The sequence below is a fragment of the Triplophysa dalaica genome, chromosome 1 (genome assembly GCF_015846415.1).
Source record: "Triplophysa dalaica isolate WHDGS20190420 chromosome 1, ASM1584641v1, whole genome shotgun sequence".
NCBI classification, from domain to species: Eukaryota; Metazoa; Chordata; class Actinopteri; order Cypriniformes; family Nemacheilidae; genus Triplophysa; species Triplophysa dalaica.
In genome coordinates, this window is record NC_079542.1 from 18,788,065 (window position 1) to 18,805,430 (window position 17,366).

Consider the following 17,366-nt stretch of genomic DNA (forward strand, 5'->3'; position numbering starts at 1 on the left):
CAATCAATAGTTATTCAGTATCTCCTTTTCACATGATGTCTGCCCACATGGCAGCAGACACAGACGGTCCTCATTGAGCGGTGGAATGTAATGGAAAAGTGAAGAACTGACAGTAGATAGATACAATACTTTCAGACTGATACATTTGATGCAGTCTAGGCCACAAGGACTGAGCAGACTTTGCCATGATTTATTTTACTTTACTTTTGGAACAAAAAATATACAAAAAAATATGAAAATGTGTGATCTTCCTTCCTAGTATAAAAAGTACATAAAAAATTAAGTATTTTTGAGGGCAAAACCTTGAGGAGAGTTAGCCTTTTAATGCTTCCGGTTCCTTGGCCCCGAAGTCTACGGGTTTTTAAATGGGTTTTTGTTAAAACGCCTGTAATAAGATCTGTGGTTAACAGAACCTCTAAATATTTTCACCTGTCAATCTATGACATAAAACACACCAGTTATAAGCATTTTTATGTCTTTAAAGCAACAGTTGGTAACAAGTTACAAAATATATATATATATATAAATCTCACAAATATGGGAACATGTTTTTAATAAAGTTTGACAAAGTTGACGGTGGCTTGGTGGTGGTGATGTTGAAATTGAGCCACCATAGTCTGTTTATAGCCTCATGTTAGCTTTTTACTTCTGGTGATTGTATTAAGGCTTTAAAATTTACAAATATTATGTTAATTTGTAAAGATTAACTTGTAAACATCATAACCTTTGTGAAATCACAGAGCTTATTTTTTGCATCTGGTTGAGGGAACCAGGGCAGTGCTAACTTCCTTGTTGGCCTACACAAATAAATCATCCAATTCAATTAAACTTAAAAAATGCCTTGTTCCAGAATTGATGGATTTTTTATCCCCATTTTATTGATGTGCATGTCTCTGCCGAATATTCAGAAAGGTCTCAGTGTTAAAAGCAGGTGGCTGTCGTTTATTTATAACAAGAACCCTGATCTTTCCAATCTGAGCTATACAGTTAATGCATCACATGGGAGTGGGAGTTGTTTTGTGATCCTGTCACGATGTAACGTGGTCTTTGTAAAGAGGCTTTTTTATTGATCAATGTAAACTACTGTATATTGAACCAGACATACCCTGCAGCACTCTAGTATATGCAGCAAGTGGATGGTACGTATTTCAGGCTATTTGCAGGTTAGTTTTACAGACGCAGTGGCAACAAAATAAAGTTGGAAAAACACTATTAGAGGAACACACAGGCAACTAAAAAAGTCTATTACAATTTGTGTGAAAAGCACTAAAATGTTTGGATTTATTTATTTATACTTTATTTATATAGCGCTTTTTACAATTTTCATTGTTACAAAGCAGCTGTAAAGGAGACACATTGACTATAAGTAAAACAACTAAGGTCATATACCTGTGAAACAAGAAAAAGGTGAAAAACACAAAAGACAGACATACAAATGCTCCACACACACAATATGCATACATACTAACACACATTGACAGACGCACACACGCAAACACACTCGCACACACGCACAGTAAAAGCACACATTTGAGATAAAGGAGAGAGAACCACAGGTCAAGTATTAAATGCTAAATATTAAATCCTAAATGCAATATTTATCATGTAAAACTTCTGAATTCTAAGCGTTAATAGAACATGGTCCTTGTTAATGTCATAGTTCACCCAATAAATAATAATGATAAAGATTCTGTCATCATTTACTCATATAATTTCATGTCAAACCTTCTGCAGAAAACAAAATAAGATATTTGGAAGAAAGTTGGTAACCGAACAGCACTGGCCCCCATTCACTTGTATAGACACAAAACCAATGTAAGTGATTTGGGGCCAGTAAAAAAGAATATCTTCTTTTGTGTGCTGTGGAAGAAAGAAAGTCAATATAGTTTGAGATGACAAGAGGGTGAGTATATGATTGTAACAAATCTCAATAAAAGGGAAGGAAGGAGGCGGGAACCGGCAGACATTAAAACATTTAATAAAGTAATATAACAGCCGGCGGCCCCTCACGGACGACCGCCGGCGAACAAAACATAACATAAATACAAACATAACATAAGTTCGGGCCCGGTCCTCTCTCCACGACGGTCCGGTCGCTCGTTCCTTTTATGCTCCCATCTCCTACGTGATTCGAGGCCGGTGTGCGCACAGCTGGCGCTAATTCACAATTACTCACCGGACTCGAACCACGGTCTCGCCCCGCCTACTCTACTACAATGATGAATGATTATTTTTGGGTGAACCATCAATTTAATGTGATGAACTACACCTGTGTTTATTCTGCCAGGACATCTGTATAAGAGAACTGACTTTACGTCCAATTTACATTCGCTTTAGGCTTCTTGGGTATAAGTAATATTATTTAGATTATCTGCAAATGCCACACGGTTTGATATTGTGCTATCTAAAGTAATGAAACTCATACATTATTATGTGTGGCTTATAATCATCCGTGTTTTGTTGGTCTGAAAAAATGGTCTCACCTCTTTCCTTTACTTTCATATGTCAGCTTTTTGTGTATTTTCGGTAATGGATGAAAAGGATGCAATGAATGGTATCTGTGGCCTAGATTCTTTATGGGGTTAGAGAGGTTTGCTGAACTAGTGCCCACGCTCAACCCCCCCAGCACTCTGGCTGCTGTTGCATATTTCAAACACCCGGTATATCTATCATGTATAATAGAGCATTGCAAGATGTTGTGACCGCACTGTACGGCTGTGTTTCGGCACGCCACTGTAGTGCGTGCAGCCTGCCGGTGTATTAGAATCTCTGTAGGAATTGTTACCCTGATAGGCATCATGAAAATGTTTTATACTCTCAAATTCCTGTGAATGTGTAGATAAACTGTGTAGGTGTGCAGAATGAGGTTAGCATGAATATGAGTTTTGATATGATTGTGCGCTCGATTGTGTCTGCAGACTTAAACAGGTGTCTTTGTTTGAGTCTGTGAATAATACGCCACATTAGAAGTTCACCGTGTGGTTGTTTCTGCCTGAGGCCTTTACCACATTCTAACACATGACTATGCCATTCACATAAAGCATCTGCCCGATGTGTCTGCAGTAAATGATAAGCGGGTAAACAAACAAACAAATGCCTGGTGGAATGTTATTGTTATTTGAATAGTCGGTTATTTTGATTTTGTCTTTTGACAGAAATGTCCTTTCATGTTGTCATTTATTCATTTTAAATAATTTAGCTGACTATACTTACTTACTAAACTTGGTTATAATAATGAGCATAGAGACACTAACAGTCACTAAAAATGTGAAATCCTGCTGCTATACTCAAATAAAGACTTATTCATGTTCAGTGTTTTAGTCGGTTTAGGATATTGCATTACACACTACATGTGGTTATTGCAACATTGAATATTGAAATATAACTAAGACTAAGTACACAGCTAAGTGCCTATATAATGGATCATTCTCCCAAAACATCTGGCATCATTTATTCAACCTTATGTTTTTCCAAACATCTACGGAGTGATAAAAAATGAGCAAATATAGATAGAAGAATACAGTTTCTTTTGTTTAAAAGCTGAGACTCTGTTCTTTTATTTGACATATTGTCTATATATTCTTTACAGAAAATTTACTGTGAGCCATTAAATTTGGGTTAAAATGTTAAAAAAGGCTGGCGTAGGCTGGCAACTTTTTTTTAAAGAGGCTGGCGGCGAATGTGTTAAAAGAATATTGTTTTTCGGGTGAAATATCCCTTTAAGTTCAAATGTTCATTCACTTGTGCATATATTATATCTAATGTATTCATAATAAGTGTTTGAGTAGTGCAGCAATTCTCTTTTCTCTCAGTTTTTCATTTGTCTCATGCCTATTTGTGTTTAATGTGAAACTGGTGGGGTGTTTTAACTGACTGGTGAGGTGTGTAATTGTGAGCTGAAGGAAGTGACTCTTCTCTATATGCGTTCTACAGCGGTTTTGTGTTCTTGTGTTCTCACTCTACATCATCAATAACCGTCAAAGTCTGGTTTCAATACTCAAAAATGCAAGAACCATGAGTGCATGAAAGAACCCGGATGTGTTCTCGATATCAAGGATGTATCGAATGCAGCCTTGCACGTGTAAGGAGCTCCCTTGAAGTCCGAGAAGTCACTGTGGAGTATTTAGCTGCTGTGGGAACTACAGAGGCCTCAGGCAGACGTGACCCGTGTTGCTGTCTGGGCCGGGCTCTGCCGGTGTAAAAGAGGAGGGCGGGTGGGGGTGCCCTAGCTTTCCACTCTCTGACAGATGTGCCAAAAAAATCTTCTGTTTCTGATTTTTCTGTTGCTTTCCTTTGCATTTCTGAAATAAAGTTAATATAGATGGTTAACAACTTTCACAAATCCCACTCACACTTCTGAAACCAATTTTTTTAGACTTCCTCATTCTTCTTCTTCATATCACGTGTGGTGTGTAACCGAAAGCACCACATTTACAGGAAATTTAGCCACTTTTCCTCTATCTGCGGTCTCGCATTATATCTTGGAATCTTTAGTGTTTGTTTTGCAGTCATTTTCTGCAAAGTTTTTTTTACCGCAACCCTGTAATATTTCTGCATTGTTTGTCTAAATCTAGTGTATAATCTCCAGTGTTGTGTTCTTTTTCTACCAGGTCGCTGGACGGTCGGTTGCAGGTATCTCATAGGAAAGGACTTCCTCATGTGATCTACTGCCGCCTATGGCGCTGGCCTGATCTACAGTCCCACCATGAGCTCAGAGCCATTGAACTCTGTGAGTTTGCATTTCACATGAAAAAGGATGAGGTGTGCGTCAATCCTTACCACTACCAGCGCGTTGAGACACCAGGTAATGCTTACTGCCAAATATGTTTATATAAAGTGAAATATCAATCGTGCCATTAACAGCACTGAATATATGTTCAATAAGATTATACATTTAATTCATCATAATATTAATGTAAATTAAATCAATGAATTGAGCTTGTTAATCATTATAACATGAGTTTGGTCATTTGGATATAATGGATATTATATCTTCTTTTGTCCCATTACTGTTTGTTAACTCTCTCTCTCTCTGTAGTTCTTCCTCCGGTCCTGGTTCCTCGGCACACTGAAATCCCCAGTGAGTTTCCTCCACTGGATGACTACAGTCACTCAATCCCAGAAAACACCATCTTCCCTGCTGGCATCGAGCCCCAGAGCAACTACATACCAGGTAGAAGATAAAGAGTTGCTACAAATCAGTGTCGCTGTAAATTTTGTTGGGAGACTTTTGAAAGTTAAGTTCATACAATAACGTTTAAAAAACAAAGCAGTTACGCTAGAAATGTCATGTCAAGAGACTTTTGACGTCAGGGACAAACATGGTCATCAGCTGCCACAAAGTGGCAAGATCCCAGGTGTAGGTTTCTTCTAAATGTTTTCCAGGTTTAAAGGGTATACATTGCCCAAAAATGAAAATTCTGTTAATAACTGTATTCATTTCTGTGATCTGATGAACACAGAGAAAAATATTTGGAAGAATGCTTATAACCGAACAGATCTTGCCGCCCATTGACTCCCATAGTTGGAAAAATTACTTAATCTTTTTTTTGTTATGTTGAACACAAAAAAAGACATTTTGAAGAATGTAGGACAGCAAACAGTTCTGGGGCACTTTTGACTACCATTGTATTTTTTCCTACTGTAGTAGACAATGGGGGGGCAAATCTGTCTGGTTACAAGCATTCTTCCAAATATCTTTCTCTGTGTTTGGGTGAAGTATCCCTTTAAAAGAACAAGTTTAGTCTGTAGCTGCAGTTGCAGTGGTCTGAGGGTGCATCCCTCAGCTGGCAAGAGCTAACTGGAACTGAGCAAACCAAACATACACATGGAACTGTCCAGTTCACCGGCCTGTAAACAGACAGAGCACAGTAAAGGGAAAGCACAGCATGACGGAGAGCTCTCCGAACTCCTGCTGTGCGCTTATGTTATATTTCACAATGAAACATTTGAGCATTTTATCCAAAGTGACTTGCAGTGTGTTCAGTCTATACATTTTAAAAGTATGTGCATTTGCTAGGTGTCAAACCCATTACTCTGGTGTTGCTAGTGTCATGCTCTACCCGTTGCACTGGAGGCTGGACCTGGAATAAAGCGGACACTGGGGAGCAGTTAGGCAGACAACTAGACAGACACTGCCCCATTCACACACCCAAATAAGTAAAGACTCATTCAGAGTGAAAGAGTTTTGAAAAAAAAACAATTCAAACAATTACACATGTTAGTTCCACACATAGGCCTTTTGTTGACCAGTAAACAAACAACTGAATGAAAAAATGGGCAACATTCTTGTTGTTCGTAGGTCTAATCAAGAGGCATTTACCCGATGCTGCATCAGACCGATGTGAAACTATTTACACAGAGTTGAATTTGGATACATATGGAGAAGATTATCCCATAGAGTCTGTTCGGAGTAGCTTTGGCTGGGATTATTTCCGTCTGAATGGTTTTTGGTTTCGAGAGGCTGTCTGTTACTGTAATAGGACGGTGTGTTGTTCCACATCCCATGGCTAAATGTGAGCAGACCACAGCTTTCTAAATCAGGTGTCTTAATCTCAGGGTAGAAAAGTAAAAACCTTGTGAGTCATTGTTTTAGTAGCACCTGCTGGATTTTACCGGATGTGTTTGCTTGTGTGCCTAATCTTTTATCCCTCAGGAGGGTGACTGTGTTATGGGTGTGTATCATTTGTGATGTGTTTGTGTGTGTTGCAGAGACACCCCCTCCAGGTTACATCAGTGAGGATGGAGAGACAAGTGACCATCAGATGAACCGCAGCATGGACACAGGTGATTCTGCTTATTGAAAACATTGTTTTCAACATTACAGTTGCTTGTCATTCTCCAAAATTTGCTCTAAATTTGTACAAAATCTCAAGCACTTCCAATGAATGTAAGTACTGTAGTTAAGAGCTTTTTATTGTAGAAAACCCAATTTATTGCGAAATTGCAAATTGAATACATTTTTTTGTTACTGAATGAACAAAGGAAAAATGATGTTGGACCATTGTACTTAATTCATCATTGCTCTGATTTCTTTTTTCTAGGTTCTCCAAACCTTTCACCGAACCCTGTGTCTCCTGCCCACAATAATTTAGGTAATTCTGACCATCAATAAACATTTCATTGAAGTTTAATATGTAGGTTGGAATATGGAAGAGGGAATCAGTTTGATTTATTAAAAATGAATGATTTTCATAAAATCTATTACACTGATGCGTCATTCTAAACTTAAAATAGATTTAATAATTGTATTGTAGCTCAATTGTGCTTGTCGGGATTTAATGTGATGAGAAAGTCTAGGCACCACGCAATAACAAATAAACCTGCATCATGACTCATGAGCAGTGTAGTATGACTCTTGAATGTATGACTTCTATTGCCTTCGACCAAAAGGACGATGAGTTATCGCTTTGAATCCGTGTATTGAAGCACTTGCTGACTGAATCAGTTTTTGACTTATTTACTGTATAGCTGGTCATTACTTTTCATCTGGACTCCAGATGAGACTCGAGAACTGAGGTCTATGTACTTCAGGGTTGTGAGACTCAAATTTACAGGCTGGTTTTTCAAATAACAATGAGTAGTTAAAGATACACGTTGAGAACAATTTTGTTGTGATAATAACAACATTTTATGAACTTAAACTTTTGTTTTGTTTTATATAATTAACTGTACAGTAGGGTTGGGCCAATAGACGATGCCATCGCCGATGGCTGATAGACATGACGATGTTATGCCAGCATCTTTATTCAAACAAATGTTTCACTTTTGTCACGTGACACTTGCTGCTCTGTGCTGTACAGATCAGACTAGCCTGACTTTATAACTGTGAAGCTTGCAATGTACATCGAGGACGACGGGCAGTTTTCGCAGACCCGTCTGACTTTATAACTGTATTGCGCAGCTTGCGTTGTATAAAGAAGACGTGCCTCACTTCATAACTTTTATGAATATAACATCAGAGTAAGAATACAATCTAGCCTCACTTTATAAATGTAAAGCTGGCGCTTTACAGAAATGTTACTGCGTAGCTCCTGTGAGCCAATTTGGTAGGCATCGCCCAACCCCTCTATGAAGAACTAAAATAATTGGCCATTTTATCAAAGTCAAAGTTCAATTCTGTACCATTCCTTCACCTAATAATAACTTTTTGGTCTGAGTGTATGCAAGTTTTGCTTTTGAAGTATTTCTGGAAATGTGTTTTTCAGGCTCTTGGAGGAAATGGATTATTGAATGGATTGTTTGTGTGTTCCCAAAACAACTTAGAAAAACCGCCCACAGAAAACATTCAGAAAAACATCCTGTCAGTTACCATCTTAGCAAGGGAGGGGACCGACAGTTCACTGTTTATCGGATTGTGCGTTTGCAGACCTAGCCCAGATCCCGAAGCGATTTTTCTTCCCCATAGCAGTTATGTGCGTTTGTGTGTCAGAGAGAAGGGCTCGTACCGTAAGCCTGTAATTTTCTGTCGTTTTGAGCCCAAGAGATGATGGGATTTCCAAGTTACAGACTTTATTTCTGGGAACTGCTGTTTGCTATTGACATCACAGTGTCGTCAGTTCCCAGCCCTCGTGCGTGCTGTCTTTTTAGGTATTCCGTATCCCCACCCATTTGTTTTTCTTTCTTTTTTTCTGACTTTTTCCTTCTACGCTTTTCTTTTCCACCACCTCTTGATGTGAATGTCTGTGCCATTACTGGGATTTTCAACTTTCATTGTTCTGTTCTCTCTGTACTTCAGATCTCCAGCCAGTGACATACTGTGAACCAGCCTTCTGGTGCTCTATATCATATTATGAGCTGAACCAGAGAGTCGGTGAGACTTTCCATGCCTCGCAGCCTTCTTTAACAGTGGACGGCTTCACAGATCCATCCAACTCTGAACGCTTCTGCCTGGGCCTGCTGTCCAACGTTAACCGGAACGCTGCTGTGGAGCTCACGCGCAGACACATCGGTACACACATCTGCCTCCATCACTCATTCATAAGACAACAGTAGAGAAAGGTCACGTTATGTGAAATGAATTTGAACGTGTACTGTTGTGTTCATCACCTGGATTTACTGTAGGTGTCAAACATTAATTCAAATATTTTATTTAAACTTTTTAGAGATCATGTTTTGATGTCTTTTTTTCTGGCAGGCCGGGGTGTGCGTTTGTACTACATTGGTGGTGAGGTGTTTGCAGAGTGTCTAAGTGACAGTGCCATCTTTGTTCAGAGTCCCAACTGTAACCAGCGTTACGGCTGGCATCCTGCCACCGTCTGCAAGATCCCACCAGGTACAGTAAAAGAAACAGACCTCGCTTCTGATCTGAATACCATGATATTCAGTTTTGTCAGATTATTTTGCTCCACTTTGATTATATGAACTTTGTGTCCACTCAGGCTGTAATCTGAAGATCTTTAATAATCAGGAGTTCGCAGCTCTCTTGGCTCAGTCTGTGAATCAGGGCTTCGAGGCGGTTTACCAGCTCACTCGCATGTGCACCATTCGCATGAGCTTTGTGAAGGGCTGGGGAGCAGAGTACAGGTACGATAACAACCCTTTCCTCTGTTTATCTCTCATCTCGACTCCCGCTCTTGGAATGTGGCCTTGTTTTGACTTGTTCAAAGAGTTTTGCATCACTTACGAATTGGTGTTGTTACCCGTAGCCACAGAAGCCAATACGCTTCCAGTTTAAAGGAATAGTTCACCCAAAAATTAAACTTCTGTCATCATTTACTCACCCTCAAGTTGTTTCAAACCTGTATACATTTCTTTGTTCTGCTGAACACAAAGGAAGATGTTTGGAAGAATGTTAGCAGTTTTCAGTTCTGGGACATCATTGACTACCACAGCAGAAAACATTTAAATGGTTGTCAAAGGTGCCCCTGAACTGTTTGCTTTACTAAATTCTTCAAAATATGTTCTTTTTTGTTCAACAGAACCAAAAATATATACTAAACATTTTTCTACTATAGAACAAATTATGTCCCAGAACAAAGAAAGAAAGTAATACATGTTTGGAACAGCTTGAGGGTGAGTAAATGTTGAAAGAATTTATTTTTGGGTGAACTGTCCCTTATAAGCTGATAAGGGCAATCAGAAGGTAAGATTTCATGTGTACAAGCAGGATTGTTTTTCGTTTGTTTGATTTGTTTTTTTGTACATTTACATGTATTGTACAGGTTATGAGCAAGCAAAGTAGTTGTGCTAGTGATTTGAATAAACAAATGGACAGAGATGAAAACAGTCATTTGAACAAAATTCATAATGAAGCCTAAGGCCATTTTTACTGCTGTGTACAATGTGACAGGAGTAGCTTCAAGCAAATTGTTATATGAGGATTTATTTTAGGTCCAACAGACCTGTGGTATCATGGCAGAATATGATTGGCTGAGATAAGTGTTCTGCTTTATGATTTAAAAGAGAAATGTGCTATGCAATAGCATGCTTTATACCATAGTCTGTCTGAACACTTGATTCTGATTGGCTGGAAGGCGTGAATTAAAAATGTTTAGTGCACCAGTAGTTCCAGTCAGTTTGATCAACATAAGAAATTAACTGTCATTTTCACCTGTCTGATCAAAAATTACACTTTAAAGGGATAGTTCACCCAAAAATGTAAAAAAAATTAAATGTTCTAAATCTGTATAAATTTCTTTGTTGTGATGAACACAGAGAAAGATATTTTGAAGAATGCTTGTAACCAAACAGTTCTTGGCCACCATTGACTAACATAGTAGGACAGATTACAATGGTAGTCAAAAGTTCCCCAGGACTGTTTGCTTTCTTACATTCTTTAAAATATCTTCTTTTGTGCTCAATAGAACAAAAAAGCATAAAGATTTGGAACAACTTGAGGGTGAGTAAATGGAGCAATTTTTGGGGGGAACTGTTCCTTTAATGTGCAAGACTGCAAGTCAACCTAAAACTTTAACTTTAAACAATATATTAGAATTTATTACAAATCTTTGCGATATTTCCAATAGTGTAAAGCCTGTTCTGGCACGCTGTGGTCAAGAGCTCTGGCGTAGCATGACAACCTGGTGTCCACCAGCTCAGCGTTTCCGTCATATAAACTTTTAGGTCTGCGCTGGCAAATAATGCCACACTGAACACACACATAAAGTGTGCTTCACATGAGTTTCCTGGTCTCTCTTTTGCTCTCTCCCCCTCCTGCTCACGTAAGTAACTTCATTGTTTGAGCCCAAAGAACCAGGACCTAATCAGAAGCAGTTGTGCGTTTTGACCAGGGACATCCACAGAGTGGAAAGGAGCGTGGAACTGGGCTTTCCAGACAGCTTGGCCCGTGAAGGCACAATCTGAGCTGTGTCAGATTTCAGCAGACACCCACTCACTCTTTTCTCCCTCTCTCTCTATCTCTCTCACACCCCTTCATGTCTAACTTTCTCTCTGTAATTGCTTAAACAAACTCTCTGTCGTCCCAGTTGAGCAGTTTATTTGATTGTGTCCTTTCAGCAGACATCACAATCCAGACAGCAAACATGACGTAGGAGAGCGCAGCAGCTTCATATTCTATCAATCGTCTCTGTTGTCTGACATTCAAAACCTGATATTTAAATATGGTCTTGTGAATACAGTTACATAAATGGACGAGGTAAAGCTTGTGTTTTGGAAGAGCCTTCCTCTTTTACTTCTTTACTTGCATACACGTTTTATCTTTCCACTACTCTTAATCTTTTTTCCTCTCTGCCCAACTCTATAAACCAATGTAGAGTGCGGTCAGCGTTTAAGCTATATTTCAGAATCAGCACAGGCTCATAAACATTCTGCTCACAGAAAGCTAAAAGATTCATATATAGAGAAATCCATGTCTCTTTTCTCAGTGTGTTTCTCCATGTACTGTAGTGACTGAAGGAGAAACTGGCACATGTGTGTGTGGGGGAAAGATTTGTGGATTTGCCAGTGAGGAGTGAAATGGGAAAAGTAAGAGGTGTTGTGAGGGTTCCGGGACTCGGCTAACTCACGTGTGTGTAAGCACATGCGAGGGGGACTGAGACCGAGTTGTGTAAGCCTTATGGAATGTAAGTGTGTTTGTGGATCTGATGGATATGAACTGGGAACAGCAGAGCAGAGTTTACACACAGAGCTCATATGCACTTATGTCAGTGCAGTAATCTACAATAATGGACACATTTTCAGGATTCTAGGAAGGAAATCAATAAACAATTGGTTAGAAACAAACCAAATTTTAGGTGTGATCATACAGTGGTATAAATAAAGCATACAAAATGAAATAAAGTTTGATAAAGAAATAAAGTGGTCTGACATCAGGTGACATTGGTTTGCTGTTTTGCATTCTAATGCAGTAATAGATTCCTAATAGGTGTCTGAATACATTTGGCACCATTGTATGTTTCTAGTCACGTCATTCACAAACCTCTGTCATTCTCAAATACATGTCAGACCTTGATTTCAATGCATAAAAGTGAAAGTGTTGGACATCTTGGATACCAAAGTTTTGTGAGAATCACCCTTTCCCTCACCTCTCTTGTCTTTATTTCTGTTAAGACGACAGACAGTGACTAGCACCCCCTGCTGGATAGAACTGCACCTGAATGGTCCTTTGCAGTGGCTGGACAAAGTGCTCACTCAGATGGGATCTCCTTCCATCCGCTGCTCCAGTGTGTCATAGGAAAAACTCTCTCTGTACAAACACAACATGTACAAATCAAGAAATCTGGAAACAAAGTTCCTTAAGGAATCAAAGGCTGAAGACATTCATACTCACCCACCGGTGGGTTCCACAGCCATTTTCAGACTCGGTAGCACTTTTACATTTGTCTCACTGTGGAGGAGCGTTTTGTCAATGTGTAAATACTTTTTTAATAAAATTTGTCATTTATGATATATTGTTTATAGCATTAGTGTACGTAAGATCTCTCTGTCTTTTGTTATGCTGTTAGGTACATGTTTACTATAACTGGGGTATTCGATTGATTAAAAAAGTACTTTTTATGTAAAGTGAAGATATGACGTTTTCAGAATATCAGTTAACTATTTCTGATCCTCTTATTGTTTTGCCACAATTATTGCGAACGCTGGCACGCTGTGTTCAAAACACTGACGAATCAATTACTGTTGTTAATCATGTTTTCCTACCACGTGCATGATACATTCAGAATCATACTTCAGCTATTAAATAACACATTTTTGCAATTCACTGCACAGAATATAGCAAACTTTTTCTACGTATGTACACATAATTGTATATGTGTTGGATATGTCTGAGTTATATTTGTTGACACGCAAGTGGCTTTTATCATTGCTCATGTGTCAAAGCAGGACCTATGTTAAGCACACATGTTACGAAAGTTTGTTTAAACTGTGCATCAGCTGTCCCATGACTGTTTGTCTTTGTACGCTCTGCTTAAAGTTGAAATCAGTCTGCAGTGACACTGCTGTCCACTGTGACACTGGGTTTCTGTATTTTTGAAGTGATTGAATATTAATGTGTGTGAACTTTTCCCTGTTAATGCCCTGTTGTCTTGGGTGAGTGGTTGAGAAGTTGTGCAAGGTTTGGACAAAATGTGACTTTTTTTTTAGCTTTGGAAAAGAAATCTTTGTTTTGGTAGATTTACAAAAACGATTAATGGGCATTACATCATTTTTTGTACTCCAGAGTTCACACTTTCTGGCATTATACATTTTATTCCTTGATATACGTTTAAAAAATGACTTTGATACGTTGAAATTGGTAATGCCCAGTAATCTTTGTATACATTTGTGCATATGCATGCATGTCTGCAGGTTCTAATGTTCTCCTCGTGTTCTCCTTAAGTTCTCCAAAATAACTCTGAATGAGTGTGCCTTTACATCAAGAGTTTGTCGTCTGTATATAGTATATAAGAGACGTCTACACACAGCCAGTTATCCATATGGATCAGTTTATGGGTTCTCCAGCGTTGGTGCGCTATGGGTTTAGATCAGTTTTCAGCTGAACTTGTAAATATGTCTGATAAATTGATAATGCATGCCTATTTTCTGATACTCATGCCATTTGTACTGTTGACTCTATTTTGCTACCAAATATTTTTTCAGAAGCGGGATGGGGGGGGCGTTACTGCTGGCAGGTTCTTGTATTTTTTATACATCAGATTCTCATAGGATATGGAGAAGGGCTTCGTAAAGGGAAATGTTTAGCTACAATGGGCTCTGTGAAATTTGATCTTGTAAAGTACTTTTGGTTAGTTCTGTTTGATGGGTTGCAAGCACTTGCATGCCTTTTTGAAATGGGGGAAAGGTGTTCTGATGCGTTATGAAAAGGAATCATGAAGTTCAGAATTTAGCGTTTAGGTACCTCATGTGTTCTTGACATTAGGTATACGACATGTTTGCATACAGTATATTTCTATACTGTGGTGTGGTGTGATATAGACGCTCTGAGACTTTAATAAAGTCAGTATGAATTACTAGGATTCCTCAAAATGTATCTTTGTGTCATCTGGCAAAGAAAAAAAGAAGGTACTGATATTATTCAGGAAATAATCTATTGTCCATGTTAGCAAACATTTTACTGTTTTCTTTAAGAGGAAAAATCCAATTTCACTTTCTCAACAAATTGTTGAATATATTTTAAGTAATGTGCATTTATTGTGCTTGTGTTAACCTCTCACGCTCTGTGACTTTCTGTGGCTTAGTGATGATTGCCGTGCTTGTCCCTTGATAGATTTCTTATTTGTACAAGTATATAATAATTTCTCTTCATCCTTAAAGTTTTGCCAGGAGAAAATAAAAATCATTGTTTTGTTAAATTGTTAATAAATATATACATGAAACAACATCTATCTGTGGCCTATTTTTCATCTCATATTGTCAAAATTTTCACAATGCTGTAAAATCATTCTGGTTCCCCCTTAACGTGTGCATTGTTAGGATACAGCTAACACCACCCCGGCTTGTGACCTAGAACACACTTTTCCTTGCTGAAATATGAATGCTTTCTTTGTTCAATGGACCCTAAGGGCAGGGAGGCACTGTAGGTCTTTAAACCCCATACACACGTATTCAACTGTTCGTCGGTGTTACAGATAAAAGGGTGGCGACTTGCTCACGGTAAGAAAGTCCAGGTGGTAAATGATGAATGCGTACAGACTTTATGGTAAGCCTCAATACTTAGTCATTGATCTTTCTTCAAACACTCTCAGTGTGCAAATCACTTCAACTGTAAATAATCATGAATAGAGGTTAATAACAAGGTATTAAATCGATCATTCAATGCAAACGTTGCTATACAATAAAGCCATCTAGGCGTCTGGTGGATCAGACACGGTAGAAAGACAACAGACTGGGAGATTAACGCAAACACTTAAACCAGCTGCTGAAATATTAAAGATGAGCCTTGACCTTCAAAACCTACTGACACTGAGCTCTATGAATCATTCATTCACAGCTTCTCTAGTGTGTGCTGCTGCAGGGCTACTGTCTCAGAAAGCAGGTGATTTGTGAGGCTATTATATTTGAGTCCCTTCTAGGTTGTGTTGGTTAATTCTCTATTGTGAATTTGTCTCGCTTTGGCGGCCTCTGTCGGCGCACAAGAGTAATGCATAACACACACTAATTGTGTGTTCGCAATACACTTAGCAGCCAGTGCTTGATCCGATAAAAGTAGTATTTGGGTAGTTTGTTTTAAGTATTTGGGAAATGTATTGTTTTTGTTTCTGATAGTGCAGTGGCAGTATTTTGGAAGCCTGTTTAATTATTCAAATTCAAAATTAATACCAAATTTACTGTTCTTAGGCTTCACTTAAATTAGGCAGTAGACTGTGAGACTACGAAAAATAGACTACGGAGCGCATGGAGGGACAAACATCTCGCGCGGTTTTTTTTAATCTGGGTATTGAGGTAAACTTTGGATATGTACGAAATTGAGGCAGTTCTTCTGACTGAGATATTCATGTTATCCCTAATAATATATAAACATTCAATTAAAATAATAGCACGCTAAAGTTGCTAGTGTATTTAGGCCTTTTTACATTTTACAATTTAAAAGTTGATATAAGCAGGGAGCCATTCTTTCTTGACATACTCGACTTGGCATTAAACGTTTTAAAAAATATTAAAGTGAACATGAAGTGGCATTATTACTACCATTTATGCAGTACTAGATTTTATACTGTTCAATAGTTAAATGTGTATTTTTTTTGGACTTCACTGCATAGTGTCTCTATTAATGAGACATTAATTGTCGTTGCCGTTGACCTCGAGTCTTTGAGGTTATGGGTTTGATTCCAGTGTAATGTTGAGTGTTTTTGTGTAGAGTCTGCGAACTGGCTATTTTTCACATGCGTTCCGTTTATGCCGCGCTGGTTGCAACTCTTGTTTTATGTTAATACTATTTATAATATAAATAAATGTAAAAAATATTTTTTAAAAGAAAGGTAAAAAAGTAAACGAGCAAAGAAAGAATGCAAGTGTGTATTTCAATCATAAGGACCAGAGATGGAAACTCGAGTCCATGACTTTGACTCGTTACTCATGAGACTCTTATGAAGCGCAAGTCATATTGGTAGAATATTTCATTCACATTCTCCCTTTACTTTCCAACACATTTTTCTATTAATTCCCAATCCATTATGTTCTGCAGCAAATGTCACAACGATTCATCTCTAAACACACTAAGTCAGCATTATTATGTACACCAGGATGCATCTGGAGAACGTGTTTTCATGGGACGGTTATATAAACGAATAAAAATTAAATTTAGTAGCTCCTGTCCATACCATTTAAGTGCAGCAGATAAAATAAGGGATGATTAACTTTAAATAGTCTACATAAGTATTAATTTTGTTGATGAAAATTTTGTTTTCACTGACTATAACAAAATAATAATGAATGCATGATAAAGAAAACTGTAATAAAAACACTTTTTGACATTTTTTAAGTTGACACTTTTTGTCAACTTATAAAAACGAGACGAAAATATTCTTGTCCGACCTGGCGGACATCAGCTTGTGCGCATGCGCTGCTTATCTCATATAAGCGGTAGAGTGAAGTCTCTGGGTAAAGAGGACGCACCATATAGGCCTATTCTGTGTCTTCACGTGGTTTACAGTTTGTCTTATTTTCCTTCACAGAGGCCGGTAAAGCGCCACAAACTTGAATCGCGACTGCAGGCGAGTCACCCTGAAACTCATGACAAAGGCAAGCATGAACATTCAAATGCCAATGTTAACTTATCCGCTACTGCGAGCTGCTGCATAATGTGAAAGTAACAGATAAGCCAAAAGAAGTGATGACGTAAGTCGCATTGTACATTAAAACTTTCAATACGATTTTAAAGATCAAAGCAAGTGTGCAACATGTTTGCATGATTGAAGAAATGTAAGACAGAGCTTCAGTGTGAGCCCATCAAAGTGTTTCATTGG

At 38.3% G+C, this 17,366-nt stretch overlaps 1 protein-coding gene across 1 annotated transcript in view; it reads left to right on the top strand.

Annotated features, from left to right (window-relative positions):
- The window catches only part of smad3a (SMAD family member 3a), a 28,371-nt gene extending 13,591 nt beyond the window's left edge, over positions 1–14,780 (top strand). Inside the window, exons 2-9 of the mRNA XM_056747127.1 lie at positions 4,611–4,804; positions 5,039–5,173; positions 6,712–6,786; positions 7,044–7,094; positions 8,738–8,950; positions 9,137–9,274; positions 9,381–9,525; positions 12,511–14,780. Coding sequence (XP_056603105.1) covers positions 4,611–4,804; positions 5,039–5,173; positions 6,712–6,786; positions 7,044–7,094; positions 8,738–8,950; positions 9,137–9,274; positions 9,381–9,525; positions 12,511–12,634 — 1,075 coding nt within the window. The 3' untranslated portion in view covers positions 12,635–14,780. The remainder of the gene's footprint in view (positions 1–4,610; positions 4,805–5,038; positions 5,174–6,711; positions 6,787–7,043; positions 7,095–8,737; positions 8,951–9,136; positions 9,275–9,380; positions 9,526–12,510) is intronic.
- The last annotated feature ends 2,586 nt before the right edge of the window (positions 14,781–17,366 follow it).